The 23,260-nt window shown below is 32.9% G+C and overlaps 2 protein-coding genes across 2 annotated transcripts; one reads left to right on the top strand and one right to left on the bottom strand.

Annotated features, from left to right (window-relative positions):
• Positions 1 to 18,362, top strand: LOC128205537 (uncharacterized). The gene is made up of 3 exons (XM_052907269.1): positions 1 to 32; positions 15,275 to 15,418; positions 17,958 to 18,362. The coding sequence occupies exons 2-3, from the start codon at positions 15,301 to 15,303 to the stop codon at positions 18,158 to 18,160; spliced, it is 321 nt and encodes a 106-aa protein (XP_052763229.1). The 5' UTR covers positions 1 to 32; positions 15,275 to 15,300; the 3' UTR covers positions 18,161 to 18,362.
• LOC128205536 (cystatin-like) lies at positions 3,522 to 5,949 on the bottom strand. Its single transcript, XM_052907268.1, has 3 exons — positions 5,728 to 5,949; positions 4,919 to 4,978; positions 3,522 to 3,802 (listed from the first exon to the last, which is right to left on the bottom strand). The coding sequence occupies exons 1-3, from the start codon at positions 5,911 to 5,913 to the stop codon at positions 3,674 to 3,676; spliced, it is 375 nt and encodes a 124-aa protein (XP_052763228.1). The 5' UTR covers positions 5,914 to 5,949; the 3' UTR covers positions 3,522 to 3,673.
• Positions 18,363 to 23,260: the final 4,898 nt, after the last annotated feature.

Genomic DNA, 23,260 nt, shown 5'->3' with positions numbered 1-23,260 from the left:
GTGGTATTGAAGGATTTGGACTCTTCATCAAAGTGAGTTTTATTCATTGTACAATGAGGCAGAGGCCGTAATACAGAAGCTTCTTTTTAAAATTTTATCGTCCATGGTAGTTGTTGAAAGATGTATTACCGGACAAAACTATGTCTATAAACTATTTATCATTTTAAACAATATAGGCTTCTATAATTTAACTGTAAGTTTTCATTTTGCATTTTTTCCTTTAAGATGCACTCTTACTCCCAAATATGATTTACCACAATTAATAATTTTGTTTTCATATTCCAAAAAGGATGCATAAATGTAAAAAACAATGGTTTTTATAGCGAATACCTAGTTTAATTTGACATAAATGAGCATAAAACACGGTATTTCTACCTTATGATGCTATATTAGACCACAGTAAATCTTTTAGCATTCATCAATCATTTTATACTTTTGCACTTTCTGCTATTAAATTCACGGTTTCAGTATTATCAGTAATTAATATTTTTCATAAATGCCTTATTTAGTAGTTATATCAGTCAAATTGATGTTTGTTAAACATGTGTATGTATTGATTTTGCATAAGAGTGTCACTTTAAAAGGTTATCATTAAATAGAAAGGCTTCTATAGAACGACCGTATATCCAAACGGTCAAATCAATGATGTCATATGTCAGTTCAAGGATAAGTGGTTTAGAATAAAAACATGAGAATATTTATATGGCGAGTCCAGTGATACAGTAATTGAATTGGATACTTTTTATGAATACATCGAAATTACAGAAAAGAGAAGAGATAACAATAATTAACTTACTATATCAAACAATTCAAGGGATTATCAAACCAAAGAGACACGTAGCGCCCCAAGACAACGGAAAAACACACACACGCAAGTATGCAAGCACGTTTGCGATATCGCACGCACGCACGAACGCACACACACACACACACACACACACACACACACACACACACACAAACACACGCACACACGCACACACGCACACACACACACACACACACAATACGTTTAAATGAAACCAAAGTTTTCAGCAAAACGCGTTGAACGTTTTCACATTTGAATGTCGTATATCTGAACATTCATTAAACTAGGGTTAACAGTTTCCATTTCTACGAAAACATCCTCAGAATATAGTGTTATAGTACGGATTATGCTTACAGTAACCCAATCAAGGTATCATTCTTCTACGCTTTTATAGCGTAATGGGAAGGCTTTGTCAAGTATTTGCATCCATTAGCAAACCGATATGCTTACGTGATTGAAGGGCGCTGGAGAAGTAGGATCATTAGAGGAAACATGAACATGCAGTATTAATGTTTATTGTGTTTGATTGAATTATCAATGGCCATCCATCAAATTCAACTGCCTGACTGTAAGGTGCTGGTGCTATTTTAGCTTATACATTGCTGTAACTCAGTCTTACACTAACATGAGTGTTTTCACAAGACAAATAGCAACTCGTCAATACGCAACTTAAACCGTACTCCATAGCACTTGCAAATGCTTAACTCGGTGTCTTTGCAAACAGTGCACTTGTTATGGCACAGCGTATGCTCTAAATCTATACAGTTGTTTCTAAAGTGTGTGTCAATCGATTACTTAATATGTTTTGTCCTTGGATTGTTAAGCTATTCTATATCATTTGAGACGTATAAAGGGGGAATAGAAGCGTGTTTGTGATTTCAAAAGGACTCGCTCATGGTTTGTAATTTGCACTTTTACAAAATAACAACAATTATATTACAAAACAGTCAATTCATTAGTAGTGTTAAAACTAAGATACTGACAGCTGGAACTTCGCCTAAATATTATATAAAGACGAAAAGTTTGAATATCATTAGTAACGTGAAACAACAAATTAGTGTAGCATGATTAGTTAATGGATAGTATCACGTGATATTATCGATGTATTCGATAAAATTTAAAATATACCTCTGATTTGTATAAAGTCGTGTGGCAGTGTTGTGAAGGTTTTAGTTTCTCCTGACTCTCCACTACAACCAGTCTTTTATACTTTCATTGTATTTTCTGGAGTAACAGTATCATAGAGTAAAATGAATTTAGTTGCAAAACAAATGTTTGGTTCAAAAGCATGAGTGAGTCCCTTTAAGTATAACCGGACCTTTGCATACAATTCTTATGCACTTTGGTAAATAATGTCAGTTTCTAAAACAAAATGAACCCAAATCATTAAAACTCTTTCTTATATCACAACGACTACGTCATATAGTTCAATCTAACGACTTTAAACACCGATAGTTTTTAGATATGCAATAATATATCTGAAGTGACTCATGCAATGCTTTCAGGATTTATATCAAAATTATGTCAAAACCGGATAAAAGCAAATGCTATGTTATGTGCACTTATGTTATCTAAGATATAATCTAACAATGAGTTTTACTTCATTTAAAGATTCTATCAGTGTCAATACCCAGATGTTTAATATGAATTAACCAGCGGGTTAAGCCTTTTGTTCGTGATTTTTGTATGCATATATCGGAAGAAAATAAAAATAAATATACAGAAATGCTCAGTTTAAGATTCAGATTTAAAGTAACCATCATTATATTCGTTCTTTATCGTAATCAAAACAACCATAATCTCTTTCGTGGTAACCACAGAAGTCGTGATTGACAAAAGTGGTTTCATTTATCTGTTATCGACATTGGAATAAAATGTAAAAACTGATTCCGCGTCCTATGGCAAAACTATTTCAAGGCAAATTGCCAAAGAATAAACACATTCTAATCAATCCACAATGAGGTTTAAAATTAATATTCGTCGTTCCTCTACTTTTCTATTGAAGAATGTTAACACACTTGGTACGAAATCATTCAGTTGTTCGGTAGTCACTATATCTCACTAAACATTTCTGATTAATAGAGCTGGTTTTAAAAGAAATCAAAATCAAAAGATGTCCATTACCAATGTGTCATTGAAGTATATTGAAACACTAAAAAAACTTAGTTCTTGAATCACACAACCATCGAGTAGTTTAAAGCAAACCAGTGTAACGAATATAAATCGTTGATAGCTGTCAAATTTGAACGATATACAAAACATTTGTGATTGTAATGTCTACTTGGACCCGAAAAGAAGAAAACAAACTTTTCTTGCCCTGAGAGTCAAAGGGTTGTTGTACTTTTGATTTCTATGACCTTCTGAGCCACAATAATTTGTTAGAAAATCTACAATCTCCGCACAGGGATAGGTCAAAGGAAACGAGTCAACTATCGTTAAGTAAGGGGGATAATTGTTTTGAAGTTTGTTAAGAGAAACCTCTACGTATATCAATTCGACCTAATCGAAAACGAACGCATTCGATATTGATGTATTTGTACCATAAAATTATAGGGGACGGTTTTATTTGATTCCTACTTTCGTTTGAATGCAATACACCAGATATCATGTATGTTTTAACATAAGTGTTAAATACAATACAATAAATATAAGACCACACTGCTTTGATGGGAGAAATAACTAAGGCAAATTAATTAGTCTTGGTTTTGTTTTATTTGTTTAAAAATCGTAATGATATAAACTTTTGGAGATACAAAGGAAGTTTTAGTTTCGACCCGAAACGCGCTCAAGGTAAACAACCGTAAATGTTAATGATGTTTTTCTATACCATCATGTTTGATTTAACTTCCAAATTCCCTTTGTCCATTATTTCCTGGAAACGACGGGCGAGGCTGGGGTTATTTGGGTTAGATCGCAACACATCTTGGTCAATTCCTTGTAGCCTTTCCATTCCGCCGTCACTGTCTCCAGGGTACAAGTGTAAAACTTCTTGGACTTAAATGAAACACATAATCATAAGGGCATTTTAACACAAAATATTCACTGGTTGTATCAAGTTGAATTGAAATGAAATCGTGTGCATTGAAATATGATTAAAAATGACCGAAAACTAATTTTGGTTTCTTGTTCCACAAAAGTTTGAAATTGTTAAATCTATTATATTTAAAAACTACGGAAAGTTAGTGAATGATAAAACACATGATAATGACAAAACAAAATGTCGATAACAGTTTATGATTAATTATGAAGTTATGTATGAAGTTTGAAGTTTTGCAGTATGTCATTTTAATAATAATTTATGTATTCCATAAAATAATCTATACAAAAGACATGAAAAGTGATGAGAAAAAAATATTTATATTGTAATTCGATAATTTAATTTAAAGGCAGCATTGCCATGCAGAAGGTTGACGGAAAAACTAATAAAAAAATCTAGGGCAGGCAACATAAATATAAACGCAAATGACTGCACGATTTCTTGGGAACATCATTCAATTAAAGCTGAACAATGTAAATGAGCTTAATTAAATAAAAAAAAAATCAATTAATGTGATACCATTGGCTTCGTTGCCATAGCTGTCATCGACGTTCGATTGTTTTAACCTAGGCCACAATTTAAAACCCTTTCAAGATATTCCAATGAAATAATGCCTATGAAACTGGCTGTGATTCTCGCTAAGCGGCAATCTAGTAAATGTTAATGACATTTTTTCAAAGACAGGCACATAGAACATATGAACTTAACAGAAAAACTTTTACGTCTATCAAAATAATATAAATCATAAAAAAAACATTTTCCAAAAGTGTATCCGGAAATATGAGGGTTAAATTAGCTGATTTTTTTTGTTTTATCTTCGTTCGATAATATTTTAGCTGTTGATCTATAGCGCAACATAAATGAGCGCAACTCATTCAAAACATTGAAAATTTATCATATTAAGCGCATACTATTTTTTTTTCTTTTTAAGAACCATGTTCAATGCCCTATTTATAAATTAATATATACAGTATTATCGTACAACAAACGTTTTAGATATTTATGTAACAAATCGGAGTATATTTAAGAAATAAACATTTTAACATCCAATTTGTTTTAAAACTGTTACTCACTCCGTCTGCCATGTCGCGTCGAACGTTAGCTTCCAAGATGTGTTTGGAGCCCGCAACAACCTGCAGATATATTTGTCATCGTTGAAATATATTGTATCTAGCACTTGACAATTTTTATCACATATGAGTGTATTTGCCAACTTTCAATAATGATTGTATATAATGTCTAAGACCATCAGACTTTAGGTATGAAATATGTGGATCTGGTATCTTCATAGTTTGATAGATTTTGTTTGCACAAACACTTGATAAAAACTATTGTTTAAACGTGTTTTAAAGAGTTCTTAGCAATAGAAACTCAACATAACTTTTTTCATACACAACAATTTAAATCTGACGACACTTTCCAAACAATGATTCCGAAAAAAACTAAGAAATTATCATTTATTACGATATCGTTGACATGCAGCATTTGAAAGACTGTAAAACGTTAAGATATAGATATAGAGAATAAATGTTTGATTCAGTGATTTATCGTTAAAACTAACCAAAAGCTTTCGTTGTATGTCAATATAAGAGAAACATTTCCAAAAAAGAAAATGATTTAAGAATATAAATAGATACACATGTTCTATGTTGGGCGTACGAGCTCCAACAACACTACCTACTATTAAACCATAAACACAACTTGTCACCATCGGGTATGAAAAATCGTTCTAACCCATACTTCCATAGAATATTTTGAAACTGTATTCACAGTTTGTCGCAGTAAAGCTGTACTAATTTGTGTTTAAAATGACGACATAAGATGAATGGTAAGCTATTTCGGCACAAGCTTAAGCAGCACTACCTAATATGTTTCAACATACCTGGCGGGAGGCCTTAGTCAGTTTTACTAAGAAATACTCCGAACCCAGTTCCCCAATTGCAAAAGCAGCGGCGGCCTGCACCTCAACGTCATCTGTGCCAATCGGTGACGCCCCGCCTGGAACTCCCTGTGTCGTTGCGTAAGTCAAGCATACGGCGGCGAGAGCGCAGTAAGTTACAGTGTTCATTTAGTGTAATAAAAGGTCGGTGTTTGACTAGAAATATACACGCTATTGCAGTAAAAACAAAGTTAGTACTGTGGTATTCTTGTTATGACGGAGTTTTTATATGTTTTCATATGTTCATGTATTAAGACAGATGAGACACCCTTGAGACAGATGTCGCCTTATGCTTTCCCTAGGCGGTCGTTCTAGTATGTGGCAAACAATTAGCCATTTGTTTTTGTCAACTGTGTTTTTTTTCGAGGCGAACGCGAATGTGCACAGGTGTTTTTGACAGTCAAATGCCAGTTGGTAAGATGACTCCGGAGTTCAGCTAGAAAAGTTACTGTGTTATAAATCAAAAACTGATGCTTTTGTTTTTTTATTGTTGTTTTCTTTTTGTAAAAAAATACATAATTATTTAGACCTTATTTGTAATTGCAAACATAAATTCCATCTTTAATACAATTGTCTACATTGTGTTGTTTATACGTATCGAATTCAAAAGTATTTAAGATATTATTATAATTAAACAATGGTCGTTTCCGTTCTACAGTGTTCCAACACTACTGTTGTTTTTTATGATAAATTCGGAAAAAAACATAATTATAAACGAAATATAATTATGTAAGATAATGCTGTTGCGAAACAACAAAAACAATATCATTCACATCATTCCTCGGAATCATCAATAGGATGCTACGTTGTGACTTTAAATAAAAAAAAACTTCAGTAACAAAAGTTTTAGAACTACTGGCCCTAAGATTTGGAATGATCTGCCTCTGAGCCTTAGACAAAGTGATTCAGTAAACAGCGTCAAGAAAGATTTGAAAACTCATCTTTTCATAGATTATTATGCATTGTTCTAAAACGTATATCCATGAACTATTTACTAATATATTGATGTGCTGTTGTCTGTTTACACGTTGGTGAACACCCATCATATAATAACATGTTGTATATAATTTATATACTATGCATTGAACTAACTATGTATCTAATGTACTGTGTGCAAATATTCGTGTTTTTTCATTGATTACTGGTTATTTAATGCTTGTGTCTGTCTTGTTTTATTGCTTTTATTATCTTCTAATTCATTATTGTACAACGCCATTGGATATCTATTTATATGTAGAAATAGGCGTTTAAGCAAATAAACAAGTTTCAAGTTTCACCAAAGAAGCCCAATAAAATCTCAAAACGGCAAAAAACATATTACTATACGTAAAGATATAAGTTTTTATTTGTTATAAGTTATAAGTTTAATGGAATATCATGTGTCTAGATTAAGCCTGTCGGACATGTCGGGATTGCCGCTCTGCATGTAAAAGCGTGCTGGTACCGACACGGGATAAGGCTCTATGGGAATTATTGATTAAACCTGTTTCAACTTAAACCCAACCCACTTAGCTGCACTATGAAGTCCCATTAAATAGAAATAAGATCCTTAAATGCCGACGGGGTACATGACATGATAGGCAACCTGAATTTGTTTGAGAACAATTTCAAGTCATGTGAAAACAATTGCAATTGGTGTTGACGCATTAATATTGCTTGCACTACACTGCATACTGTCAAAATATAATATTTGTTTCAAGTAGATGTGATCTGTTAGTCATATGATATATGTTGACGTTATATTGAAAAATGATATTTTAATTCCTAATATTCCCTGCGGTCACGTAGATTAAAAAGCACAGAAAGTTCACCCGATCATTTATCTTCGTCACATTTGATCCACATTATCTTTTTCTACATATTATTTCATTAATTGGCAACATATGGCCTCACTGTTCAATGCTTTTTGGTTTGCAAAATTCATTATAATTTATATGGTGACATTCAATGAGGACAGGTAAATACTTCAAGATAAGCCATATTGCCTGACACATCAACAGCTGTAATAACTATAAATTACTGCAGTTTAACAACGTCAGAACTATTGAAAGGCCAAAATAGGGCTATTGGGCATTTCAAAATTTTCTGACATTTTTAACTGCAGTAGTAAACAGTTATTTTTACTAAATCGTGCGTCGGAGTTACCCCTTTAATACATCTGAACAAAAAATAAAAAATAGGTTGAATGTCCCTAAACATTTTACAAATCATATGACACCAATGCATGCGATCATTCAAATGAATATGGTTTGTTTGGCGTTGATCCTTGTATGTTGAAAGGGGCACTTTATAGGCAGAGAAAGCTTTCAAGCATTACATTTAACACCTGCCCGTTTGAAAGCCTAGGGGCATTGTATTGGACATCATTCCGTTTAAAGGGGCACACTTATTGAAATAAATATGTTTTATTTGAACCTAATTATCTAAACAAGACTTTGTGTGCGGATAACATTATATTAGCGATATTTTGGCGTTCTATTAAACTGGGAAATGTGTGGCCACGCAGCCATTTGTTGCATTACCCCATTTCTAATGTATTTTCAAGTATAATATATTTTGTCTGCTTACAAATCATTTCATAATTTAAGTCAAATAACTTAATAAATTATTTAATTCTTTGTGCCTCTTTCAATCAGATATGTGTCCAATGTTATTCTTATACGTTTGTCCCTTTAGGTTCCACTGTATTATTGTCGTATGGCTAACACGATGCTATTGATCTTCTTCTAACAACGTCGTTGTTAAGTTTAAGGTGAAATAGTTTATGATTTGCGCATATACTTTGATAAAACATTTACAGCATTAACGTTGTTTAGAATGTTGTAAGAGAATACTGCAGATTACAAGTGGGTCCATGGAGCCTCCTAAGTTGTAAGGATTTGAAATTAAACAACCATGAATTAAACAAAAATGATTATTTGAACAAATTTCTGAACAATTGGCCCCATCCTTTTAAATATATGTCTGTTGGCACCATTAGGATTTCAAGTTTTACAGTCTGCTCGTTTAATTTCTCTCTCAAAATTAAATCAAGACATAACTGTACCTTTAATGGAAATGTCATTGTAATTTACGCCAAATGATTTGCAATGCATGGCTAATAAAATTCATTTGCATGTCTGAAAATATAACTTGTGTAAAAAGTGTTTTGCTTGTCTTGTATTTTTACAAAAAAGGAATGAAATAAATCCAACCATCCGTATAGATGTTTTCCAAGGCAGCGATAGGACTGATCTTGTTGTTGGGAGATTGCAGAACAAATCTAAACTACTTGAGTACTCATATATGCCTAAAGCTTAAATGGTAAAAAATGGCCTTTTTGTTTCTAAGTAATTCAATACGTATGACAATTTTAAAAATGATATACTTCATACAATAACATATTAATTCACGTCGGTTGTTGATAAAATCTTAATTTAAGCTGTTACCTATTTTGTGACATTGAGCCCTAAAGTTTAAATGTTAAGTCACATGTGTTTTCAGTGATGTTAACTGTTGTTTTTGTTTCTATATCCAAATGACTCCTCTTAACCTTTTTGACATTTCTCAACACCCAGAATGATAAAATAAAACAGTTATCACAATAACAAAATGAAAAAAACAGTTATCGAATTAAAAAAAAATTGGTTAAAGTGGGGGTGCGAACCCACGCCTGTAAAAGCAAGATCATTTCACGCAGTTAATCAAGCAGCAACACGGAGCTGTTGACGCTTATGTGAAAATTGTGGTCCTCAAGAACGATATCAACATTCGCTAGACAATTCAAATTCATCGCTGATCGTCAGTTAATTACTTTTGGGGGTTCGCCCTTTGAATGGTCAATAAAACACAAAGAAATAAATTCGGGGCTGACAAATAGTTGATGATCCACATATTTGTCCAAAATATTGAACACAAAAATGCAAAACTATCAATATACGTATATAAACCCGCTAGTTATTAATTTCAGAGCATTTAAGGAATGTTCTTATGACCAGGGCGTTACTTTCGGTATTTCTGTTTAGGAAAGTCAAACTTGTATGGTGAATCACATTTTTCTAAACTTTGTACAATATCTTAGTGCTTAAACTGTTTGATACATATTTTCCTACATAGTTTACAATTAATATGACTTCTTCTTTCATATTTAAATCTCGCTGATTGACAAACTAGACATGCATATATAATTACAAGTAAAGTCATAAAGACAACGCATAATTTTAAGAAGGTTTTGAAATGTGTTTTGATGGTTTATGGTAAACCGCTTGCAGACAACAAAAGTTATACAGTATTCAACCAAATCATCACTCTTAATAGAACATTTTCCCTCGACGGAGGAAGAAATCTTATTCCTGATTTGTGTTTCTATTTCTGTGGATTTCTGATAAACTACGAAAGAAAACCTACAAATACTGACACTGGAGAAGTCACTTTCTTCTCTTGAACGTTTCTATGTTAGCCATATGAGATGGATTTGCTAGTGGACATGTTTGCAGATGTTTTCTCCTGTCAGATATTGGATTTCTTTCATTGTTATATTTAAGTCTTAAGTTTACGGATAAATTTCAAATTGTTTTTAAAGTCATGAAACAAATACTCAATCAGAAAATTGTTAAGAAAAATAATTTTAAAACGAAAATAGAATAAAAATTATTTGTTTTATGTAGATGATTATTTCATTGATCAAATAAATGTGCGTTTTAGTTGGACAGTGTGACTGTGTATGACTTTTTTTTCTAAGTTGTCAACAGTTATCTTCTTTTTTTTTGAATGATTGTATTGGTATATTGTTTTAATTGGTTTACGAAAATTGACGTCACATATTGAAAATGTAGAATGTATATCGCTGGTTGTAAATAGCGCAGCGATATTCGTCAGCGTTGTGACTTTATTTTATAACTAAAAAGCTAGCCAATTATTGTAAGAAACGCTATACATCAAGCAGAAAGTGTGAACACTATGAAACATGACGTCATGTGTAGAAAATGTAGCATTTATCTCACTAGTTATAACTGACGCAGCGGTCTTTATCAGCTTCGTGACGCCATACTGGGTGGTTTCCGACGGTGATCTCACAACAGGTCCTGTCCATAACGGCCTTCTTGCCACCTGTGAAAAAGACTCGTGTACCGTGATTTACAATGATGGAAGGATTGGGAGTGAGTTTCCAGATAATCTTAGTATATGTTCTTAAATATATTGTATAGCATGGATATAATAAGTTCGTCTTTCATTCGTTCAAACAGTTTAGAGTAACTATAGAAAATCGTGTTGTTGTTGTTGTTTTTAAAAACATGAGTGCGACATGAGTGTACGAGGGTTATTCGACCAGAAATTTGAAAACAATTATTTTTAATATTTCTTCGTAATATATGTTCGTAGTGTATGCGAAGTTGTTTAAAATCAAACATACGTTTGAAAAAAATGGAACATTGCTTGGGTTAACATTTTAAATTTGACAAATTCATATTTAAAAATGTCTATAATAGTGATTTACCCTGATATAAGAAGGTTTGGTACAGAATCTCGGTTCTCAAAACAATTATAGCCTACACACCTCTCGATCTTTTTGAGAGATGTTTGTGAGACAAAACACTATTAACTCGCTTGCCATGATTTCAAAGGTTCAAAAACACGTTAAAATATGATCTCTAAAATCTTAGCCAATCAAGGAATTAATTGCTTTATTGATGTCATTATAGGGTTTTTATAGCAGTTTCGTTGACAAAAGTGTTTGATGTTCAAAAGGTCCGAGCGCACTTTAACCAGCCCAACTGTGTTCATATCCCCGATGACGATATCCGTCACGCAATTCATCACTTATATTTGCACCAATACTTCATTATTTCTTTCCATAATCGTTAATAAAATAAGTTATTTCATTTATGAAACGTTTCAGTAATTCATTCTAACCATTACCGTAAATAAAACGACCCAATCGGTTAACACAATATATTGCTAAGGACAAAACACAGTCCAATAATAAAATCAATTTGTAACGTAAATTATTAACGCTTATGACAAAAAACATTTAACAAGTCATAGATTAAAACTATTCAATATATTGATTTAAAATATTCGTGGGCTGCTAAAAGATAACAAACAAAAGTGCGCGATTAATATAAGTACGCGATGCCTCACGATCCGAAAATCTTCTAAGCTGATGCATTCATCGGAAAATTAAAGCAATTTCTGAAGGGCTGTTAATTGTAGCTGAGGTTTAAACATTAAAGCAAAAATATAATTATTTAATTGTTGAGATTTTTGGCTGCAACGTAAATACACTCCAATATGCTCACAAATTTAGTTTAAAGTGTAACATTACGAGTGTTACATATCGATTATTCAGAGATCTAGCGTTAAAAACGTTGTTTATTATTCAAAAGGTGCACAGTAGAAGGCTGCTGCCATTTTTCTCTTTTATTTCTATTTTTTTATTATTTCTAGGTGATTTTGTCAGGCTACGATGGTTATTGAAGCACGGCCAACGCTAGCATAAATGCATTCGATTTTGAAGACCCTTGAGCAACATTCAATGACCCCTCAGAACTTAAGAAATGGGTAATTTCACTTTAGATGTAGGCAGTTTAGTTAAACTTAAGTATTAATGACATAGTCGTAATGTTTGGTTTCCGTGCGATTTTCACTTTGTTGATAAACAGATGTGTGTATGGTATCGCTGTGTTGTTTGTATTTTTCGTGTATGTTGTTTGTTATGCCACAAACATTAACCCTTAAACGGAAAATGCAGGTTTTTAAAATAGCAGACATAAATATATATATTGTATAAAACCATCGTGCAATGCAGCAATGCTACGACATTAGTACAATAGGCCTTGAAATGTCAATCAGCACCAACTGAGAACACCATTAACATTTCATTCCGCTATAATGCGCGGCCAGCACTATTAAGTGTATATTTCGTCAATGTTTACAATGACATTAAAGTGCTACATTGGCAATGTCCGCTTTATGGGTTTTCTGTTTCCAAGTATCACCGTTATCGACAACGATTCAAAGGAATTAAAAATAAGTGAATGTGAAACGTGATATCTTAGATATGCCCGTGTATCTTAGCTAACGTGTTTTATTTAGGTATTTGATAGATCGTATGCTTACTTGAATAATTTGTTTGTTTATTTTATTCAACATAAACAATCTGGATACTGGTTTTTAACATTTGTTTATTAGCTGACAACAATTATTTTTGTTCTGAAAAAGCCGTTTCATACAACATGAATAGCTAAACAATCAAACAAAACGTTTGTTTTGGTCTTTTTCATGTGAATTATGTACTTCTACATATACATCTATATATATCATACACTCTTAAAATGATAGATCCGCTAGAATTTCTCTAGGTTTATCAGAACTAAACCTCTCTTTCTCTTTATATTTTGAACTGGATGTCTAGGTCACTCTTTATTACTAATTTCCCTTTGGTAAGAAACAAGGAAGTTGAAACAACACTGTGATGTTTCGTTTACATTTTCAACTCCTGGATTTATTGTTTGTTTCGGATTCTTCATTGACAGCAGTTTTATTTTCCTGTGAAAGTTATAGACGTGTTAACTAGTTTGTGAGAATATTTTGTGATTTAAAATAGAAACAAATCATGCAGGTCTCCTTTAGGAATGTACATGAACATATGTTTCATACAGTATCTTCCATTAGTTAGTATGATAATATTAGAAATCAGAACCACAAACTGAACTATATTGGATTTAAAATAAATCGGTGTTATGTCACATGACCTTTGAAGTGACGAACAACTTATTACGTAATGTCACTTTTGCAGAACCTTGGATTTATATGTCTGGTTGTTACCGTGGCGGCCATGTTTATCAGTTTCGTGACGCCATATTGGGTAAATGATTATGGTGATTATATCATGAAACCGGTGCATAAAAGTTTGTTGGCGAATTGTGAGAACGACATGTGTACTTGGTCGTTCTTGAAAAAGTGTTCATAGAATGCCACGCTGCAAAATCCACAATCTTTATGATGCAATCCTTGTCTACATGCTGTCATTGTAAAGTTTTGAGGAGGACATGTTAAAAGGAACATAAATATCATGGAAGGATCAATATGTTGACGTTAGAGTTTTCGCAAATGTGAACGAGCGCCCTCTCTTTAACATCCGGAAATTTTAACAAAAACAAATTGGCTGTTTTGTTTGGAATTGAGCATTCTGGTGTGTGATTATTTATATATATTTTTTCTCTGACATTTGATAAAAAATGCAACAATGTTAGCATAAATCCGCGAGTTATTTACTCTAGTTTGTTTTCAAAGAAACACGTAGGTTTTGATACTTAAAGAAACTGTTATTGTTTCCATAAGCCAAGATCAGAGAAGTTTTCACTGATATACAAAATGGAAATGTTCCAATACATTCTACCAAAAAAATCCTCATGAACTTTCTTTCATCTCCGGGTATGACTTTACACCGAAAAGCAAGATAAGAACGGTAAAGCATTGAAATACGTAAGGCAAAACGCACAGAAACCAGTAAAAAAAATATGCTCTCAAAAAGGACGGCAATTTTAACGGAAAACACTGAAATTAAATGAAAATATTTTGTTCAATGTTTTTTTGCTGATTAAAGTACTCAACTGACTCTAAACTATCGATATAAACTATTTATAAAATGTAAAGAATCTCCATACGTCTCTAATGACATAAAACAACTGAAAGCCAAGAGTGGATGAATATCAGCAACCAATTAACACACATTACACTTTTCAAAGCGCTGTAGAAAAAAACCCGCAGCATTTTAAAAGCAATAATTAAAAAACTGTCAACTGATTTATAAAAACAACATGACAAGTGTAATTTTGTCAAGAACACGTTTCTTTCGAAGTATCAAATAAGGTCAAGATTTCATTACTTATACGGCATTCAAAGAGTGAACATCTTTCGTTTCCACACATTTTAAGTTATATTAAAACTTATTTATGGGTAAGAGCAGGAATATCCTAACAATATATAACGAATATATTATCATTTATTGCAAGTAATTGCACAATATCGTGTTGCATCAAAAGTCTTTAATTACAACAATAAACAATTTTGAACGATAAATGGAAATCCGCTATTTATTTACCGACCTTAAAGTGCCCAAAGTCTTTCGAAGGCCTTGACATTGAATCTTGTTGACGCAAAGTTGTTCCCTTTACATGAAGTTGTTCTTCTTCAAAATATCAGCTTCCGGATTTGTGTACTGATTTTGTATTTAATTATTTTCACCAGGGTTTAACACGCTTCAAAAATACACAGAAAACACATGTCCGTGGCATTGTTCATATATGCCTAATTGATCTCCCTGTAGTATCATTGTGTCCATCTTAGCTATCGCCAAAAATGTCGTTTACATATCATTACTTATCATTTCAGCCTTATTCATTGCGATACAAAGTTTCATGCAGTTGGCATTTCCCCTATATGTCTAGCACTTGTTCTATCTGTAAAATCATGTTTTATAACTTGCTTTTTTTACCGTCTTTTTCAGCATGGTTCAAGGCGACGCAGGGTTTGATGTCCGTGGCGCTGGTCCTAGGCCTCATGGCTCTGCTGGTGGCCACCATATATCTGTGTTGCACGTGCCACAGATGTAACTCTCATCAACCCATCTGTGGATTTCTCATTGTCGCATGTGAGTAGTTCAATGGGTAATGACAATATCATTGTAATTTATATTGCATTAATATATGTAAATGCAACAAATTGGTGCATAATCTTTGCTTGTCGTTATATCAGATTTGGCTTTTCGCATAAGCATTGGCTTAAGTGACTTCATTTTAAGTTGATGCTTGAAGAAATGAACGCTTAAAGGTTATTGAACGATACAAATATATTATCAATGGCATAAAAACAAGGCAGTTGTTCGCCATCAGCAAGTGTTAGGATTGTCAATTAGCTTTGTGAGTAACACTACACAGGATTTCTACCCGTAGTCGAACAAACTTGTCTATAAACGAGCACATGCTGTCTCCAGGAAACCTTCTAAGACACAACGAACACAACGGAGACAAGCCCGCAAGTCGAAAATTAAAAAATAAACTCTTACGTTTTTTTTTACGATTCTGTCGCGCCGATGATATGCCAAAGTCCCATTACTTTAAGCGACTGGAAATAAGTTCACCATATTCTTTGAGCACTTATTCCTAAACTAGTACAAGAGCTACCAATTACTTTTCTCAAAGAATTCCTGTGTGTTCGGCTTCAGCAACGATGAAATTAGGTAGTGTTAGGAATGTGCTGTATGTGCATGAAGCACCAGTTACCTCATTACTTCTCGGAAATGAATATTTTGTGTTGCAATGATAAAACATGTTCGTACAATTTCGTCGTAGCAGACCGATACCGCACTCATTTAAATAGGTGAACAGAAATAATGACTCCATGTATGCGAACAAAACCAAAAGTTTAACTTTTGCCATTATCTTTTTGTCTGTGAATGTTCTAAACTATGAATGTTCAAGTAAATATATGCATGTATAATGTCTCACTTTTTGGCATGCATTTAGCCATTTTTGGTTTACGAAACTCATTATTGACCAAACAAGTTCCTACTTAGTAAACCATGCACAATATTTGTTTTCTTGAGAGAGTCGCCGAACACCGATGAATATAATCAGACAAATACGCCGAAATACTACGCCGTATTACAACACCGACGACAGTGAAAACACAAAGGGCTTGAAAGCTCTAAGACCATGAATCTCAACGATTAATTCCTCTGAATGGACGAGCTAAAATGTAAATATGAATCGTGGTTCGCGCGTTTACACGTGCGTGTATAAAATATATGATTTATGTTCATGTAATAAAATCTGGTCACTGATACCAGATGTGTTATTGAACGGGAAACCTAAGCTCTCAGATGTAAATTAGGTTTTAAGTATCCTCACATGAAAGCATGTGTTACATTAAAAGGATAACCTGCTTTAACATTTGAAAAATGACAAGTCCCTGGGTATTGCAATTTTACGTTGAAAAGTTAATGCATGTCTGGATAGGTTTATAGTTATTGCAATCAAATGCAGGAACATTCTATCGAGCAGATGTATAAACGTCAAAGAAATAAAAACGAAGGATTAAAATTTTCTGAACATGCAACATTGAATTTTAAGAAAAGTCTAAAATGTTATGGCAAATAATACATTTACAATTGTTTTGTTTTGCAGGCATTTTCTGTTAGAGAAAACAATGAAAGGGTTTGTGAATTATGTAGTTGGCTCATCTGTTAACACTGTAAACGTTCCAGGAATTTTGCCTGTGCACTCTTAAGTATAAACTAGATTGGCCTTTTAATTTGACATTGATGCACGCAGTCAATGTTCCATACATACAAATTGAAAGCGCTGACAACGTGGAAAGATTCTAGGTGCGACATAAGAGATTTTACTCCTTTACAATTCTGTTCATATCCAACAAAATACAATCATAAATTATTTTGAGTGTAACCGATAAGTGCCTGTCATTACCTAAGACAAAGTTATGTATATTAATGCAATTTAATACAATTAGTGTGATAACATTTAATGATAAACCAATATATACTTAGGTGTATGAGCATTGCTTTCATCTCGCAAGTTTGTTGTTAGTTTAAAGTAAATTAGATAAAACCCGATATTGGCCGAGTACGTTTTGACTATTTGTTGTAGGTAACTAAAGGCATGATCTTTAAGTAAACATATTTTCCTGCGAAATAAGCTATAATTATATAGTCCCCTAGGTTCCGCGCCAAGATTAGTTTATGATTGTTCGACTTGCTTTTAAATTCACTTTAACGTTGGATAATTATAAACGTATTTAAGAAAGTGGTATTTTATTTATCATTGTTCTAAACCGCTAATGCCATATGTTCCATTGTGTAACTCCGGCGCATTTATCATTTTAACATGTCACGTCAGATCAGAAGCTATCTGATTTGCGGTCTTCGGCCTACAGCCTAAAAATGTGTTATCTTTTCAAAAAATCAGTTCAAGCAAAAATCCATACAATTAAATATTTACATATAAAAAAACAGAATTTACGAATGTACAAGATTAAGATACATGATGTATGGGCTGTGTATATAAATTCAAGCAAGTTCAAAGGCACACTTAACCATTAACTTTGTAAATATCAAAGCAAAACTTACCAATAGTACAAACTACAAAAAATAGATACACTCTTTTATCTTTCAGCTGTGGCTATAGCGGTAGGCATCGTTATATTCGGGATCAAGGCGAGGCAGAATTGGGGCATAGACTTACAGGTGGAAACAATGTCTAAAGGCCGGTTTGGTTGGTCATTTTGGACGGCCATAGGGTCTGCGGCCAGCGCCCTGCTGACATCTACTTATACTGTTGTATGGAAAGAAAGAGACAATAAATGGAGAATTGCGTGAGATGAAGGTGAAATGGATGTACCTGCATTTTACAAGTCCTAGCTTCGTAGACTTTTGGCTTTTCCAAGGCTCCTGTCGAGTCTAAGACTGATGGTGTTGGAAACTTTTGTACACGCTGTTTTAGTACACAAACGATGTTTTGTCCAATAAAATACTAAATGCCACAATAAGCTTATTCTCTCGTGTATGAATCGTTTAGCTCGATAGTTTTATGTCGCTGTTATTATTTTGAATAAATGTTTGTTTGTTTTTTATTAAAAAAGAGTTGTTTTTTATAAAATTGCTATTTTACTAGTCTTATTCTAAGCTATATGTTTTATCTTGTGCCATGTTTTGTTTCTATACATATTGCTGAGGCGATAAGCTTCTTATGCTTAAATTGAATAAAATTTATGTTCTGTTTTGTTTCTTTATATGTCTCCGTATTCATAGTTAAAACATTGTTCAAACGAACTTAAAACACAATATCGTAATAAACATTTTGTATGTGTCATAAATCAAATTGAAAGATTCTGTTGCAAAATTCTATTCGAAAGAAAATCAATCTAGAGCGTTACATTCAATTGTTTTATGAAAGACTAAGGCCTTTTTAAATTAAATTCATTTTCATGCTATGCATACAAATGCAAATGCTTTCTTTAAATGACAAACAAAAGCAACACACACACACACGCGCGCGCGCGCGCACACACACACACACAACACACACAGATACAAGCGAAACATATTTGCTCGATCAGTGAAAAGTCATTGAGCCTCTTTCCGACAAAATTATTAGTTGGATTTTGACTTTCTGATACATACTGTTAAATATATTTACCGTAGAAAATAAGAAATATTTCATTAGCTCGGTCAGAATAAACACAAAAACGTGATACATTTATCACGATGATTATTTTTCGCATTGACTCTTTTTGATGAATATTGTGACAGGGTGATGTTGAGTAGATAATAAGGTAATATCTGTGTGCCCTCTTATGACGCGGTGTCTCTTTTGTGCCTATGAGAACGTGGTCATTTTGTTCTACCCCAGGTTTGATTTGGGCAAGGGTTTTCAGTGAAGGACAGGGTGCTGGTAAAAAGTACAGGTTGCTTGAGAAAAAGGACAGGGTGCTGCAGAATACTGGACAGGGTAGGGTGCTGCATAAAATAACATGATGCTGCAGAAAACGGACAGGTAGTTGCAGGAAAATTACAGGGTGCTGCAGAGAAAAAGCATGGTTGGTGCAGAAATAAGTATGGGTGCTCTAGAAAGATGACATGGTGCTGCAGAAAGAGGACTGGTAGCTTGAGAAAGGGGGCAGAGTTCTGGAGAAGGAAGACAGGGTGCTGTAGAAAGAGGACTGGTAGCTGGAGAAATATGACAGAGTTCTGTAGAAGGAGGACAGGGTGCTGCAGAAAGAGGACATGGTGCTCATGAGAGGACCAGGCGCTGCAGTAAAAGGACAAGGCGCTGCATCGACTTCATGCAATAATATACAGTAGTAACACAAGTATTGTATCTATAATATAAACATTTCATTGTAGCTATTATGTTTCCTCAGCACGAAAAGTATTGAAGGAGCAGAACCGCACTAATTGGAATATCTTCCTCTAACTATTTTGTATAAGATTTATATTGTGTTAAAATTATTTTTCTGATTGTCTTTATCGTCTAAAGATTTGCATTACCCCAAAACATGAACTTCAGTAGGTTTATTATATTATTACAATAAATCAATACATTGAATATATATAATCCGTTTACATATTTAGCTGGTTAGATCCACTTAATGTCACGTTATTTTAACAACCTTTCTAAAATTCAAAGATAAGCAATGAGCAAGCCAAAAATAAAACCAATCATTTACTCAACAAATCGGGCAAATTAACTTATTCCGCCCAAAACACATCATTTTTATAAAATTTAACTCTAAGAAGCAAACCAAATAAGAAGTGGTGCGTTGTTGCATGTCGTATATTTTGAATAACGGTACTGGATGGATTTTTCCCGCACCCAATTGTCCCGAAAATGCAAATACGCTGTGTAAGAAAATGTACTTTTGAAAAAAATATGAAATTCATTTCAAATAAAAGGCTATTACGGATAAAGTTGGTCTACTCCGCCTGACGGTCGTTATTTTGACGGCTACTTTGAATACTTCTTAAGCTTAGACTACTACAATCTAATCACTATTAATATATTAATAGATAACATTTAAGTCAATGGGTAATTAAAAGGTTTAACGAAACTTATGCGTTTATTATCCCATTGTTGAATGTTCCTATAAATCTTATCATGTTTTATCGATTATTGGTTAACAAGTTAAATAACCTTCATATTGAGTAATAATGAAACATTGCACATTTTCAAAATTATTTATTCATAAGCATAACTTTGATTATCTATAGCAAGATACACAGTGACGTTAATTTATGATAGCGTTATCAGTTTCGATATTGAAATACATATAAATATATGCTAATCGTTCTAACATAACATATTTATATCGGAAGATAGACTTTCTCAATCCTTTCAATTTCAACACTTTGCATTTCATAAATTATACCGATTTATATAACTAATATATCAATATTGATTACACTGAATAATATGGGAAACAAGAGTGAAGGGTGTTTCATATTAAAATTGTATGATATAATTTCCCTTTTTATATATTTTGTCTAACCTTAAACGTTTAACAATATATTTCATTTTTTGTATGTGAAGGGCAACACAAATGTATAAATACGTCCCCCAAAGTCTATTTTGATAACTCCAAAGCTGATCATGGAGATCAAATCCCTACATAAAACTATGTTATTCGTTCCATCTGACAAAGCAGCTAATAATGTAATCATATTTTGACATTTATATTATGTTAAAAATATCATTGAAGAGTGACAATCGTCTAGAACTTACCTTTCTAGCCAACTCGATGAAGAAAGTATTATTAAAAATCATATTGAGTCTATTGTTAAACTTCATGTTGTATTGAATAATGATCATAAAATCATTCCAACAATACACTGATGACCTAAAAAGCATAAAAGCATTCCATTTCTTGTTCTACTAAACAGGTTTCGATTTTAGCTACAGTCTGCTTAACTGCGATTAAGATGAAGGTGAAAAAAATAGTAGTAAAGTTTATGAAAACTCTGTAACTAGTATAGTGTGGTCCATCTACAATTCCTTAGATTTAGTTAATGATTTTAAAAGTAGAGTAATGTGCTTAATACGTATGACTTTTCAACGCTGTATCCATTTATTCCACAATGTTTAATTACAAACAAATTGACTTCTCTTAGAAAAAAACTTTTACTAGGGAGAGGCAACCTATACAGCAGTTAATAATTAATAAGCTTTTTACCATGATCGCTCAAATAAATACACCTATTGGACATGCACAGATGTCATTCAAGTATAACTCTTGTACTTAATAATTCTTTTCTAAAATTCAGTAAATGTTCATATAAGGAAACAATAGACATTCTAATGGGTGCTTTATATGGACCTTTACTTGCGGACCTCTTTGTATACTGCTATGAGAGTGAACTTATGTTGAAAATGTCAAGTCTGGAGATCTGGCCCATGTTGATAAATTCAATAGCACTCAGATATATTGACGATATTTTAAGTTTGGATAATCAGGTATTTACAGATAATATTAAATCGACATACCGTAACTTCACAATTGCAACTTAACAAATCTTATATATCCAATTTAAAAGCATCATATTTAGATTTGCAACTCGAAGTAAGGGATATTTTCACTATTACAGTGATATGAAAAACGCATCATATGGTGTTTTATTGATAAATTTCGGTAAAATATGTTCAGATGTCAAAAATGTCATCTCTCGCAATAAACTTATGACGGATACACTTTTAAAACAGGGTTTCAGATATCATTAATTAAGGAAAGCTTTCCCTAAATTTGTTAATGGTATTTATATTATTAAACTATAATATCAAAGTACAATAGCAGTCTTAAATCGCTAACTCCGAAAAATAGTGCTCATCACGATTTTTATTGTGGTGTTTCTAAGAAAACTTGTAAAATTAAATGTTTTCAGCAGCTAGTTTGGCAGATAGACTCAATAAATTGCTTGGATTTTATCTAAACCGTGGATACAATGGCGGTACTTTGAAAAGTACTTGCCTTCTTGTTTTGATGATGAATATCTCATACAAAATATAAGGTTGAATATGGCGTCCTTACATAACTAAACTTTCAGTGCTTTGATTTTATGAAAATTTTGCAGATTTATGTTAACTTTAAAACAGTTTGTTTTTTAGTTGGGATGTCCCAGCGTGTGACGTATTTTTTTTTTTCTAAACTTTTACTTAGGTGATCATTTGGAATAAAAGTTTGGCTAATATAGTCGCTTATTTGTTTTAAAAGTGTTTTCTTTGTTTGTTCCCAGTTCTAGTACAATGCTGCATTTTATTATGAAACTCTATGATCACATAGTTTTATATCGTTTTTTGCTAAGGCAGACTATGTGTGATGCTCAACAATAACTGCATCGTCTCTTTGAAAAGTTTTTGCATTAGGTACGCTGAATTGTATTCCTCCGTCTGCAAATAGAGTTGGGATTCCTAATCATTGAAGTACTTGGGGTTTACCTATAGTTTATTATATTTATTTTATATATTAAATTTCCTCGAGTTAACGCATACTTTGATAAGATTGACCTTTTACGTTTCTACCTTATTCATGATTGTTGGGATAAGAGTGAGGTTGTACAGCACGAAAACTGGTTTATACCCCCAGTAATATTACATTTTACTGACCGTTCCAAGACGGTACCTAACAATCCTTAATAAACCTAGTTTTATATAGTATATAGCACCGTGTTGTTTGTGGAGTTTTGTGCTGTTTATCCATTATTCTTGTTTGGGACATTTTGTGTTATATGTTTTTGCTTTGTCCCTGTGAACGGGGTTTATGTTTAATATTTTGGCTACTGAGGTTGTTTCTGTAGTTATTAAATATTACGGCTTGCAAAGAGTGAGACTGATTTTCTATCAAAAACTAATGTTCATGCATGTTAGACACAATAGCTGTAAGTTACTACTCTTTGTACAAGGGATTCAAGCAAGTGTTGTTTTCTTTT

Source organism: Mya arenaria, chromosome 10 (genome assembly GCF_026914265.1).
Source record: "Mya arenaria isolate MELC-2E11 chromosome 10, ASM2691426v1".
NCBI classification, from domain to species: domain Eukaryota; kingdom Metazoa; phylum Mollusca; class Bivalvia; order Myida; family Myidae; genus Mya; species Mya arenaria.
This window is presented reverse-complemented; position numbering and strand designations above follow the sequence as displayed.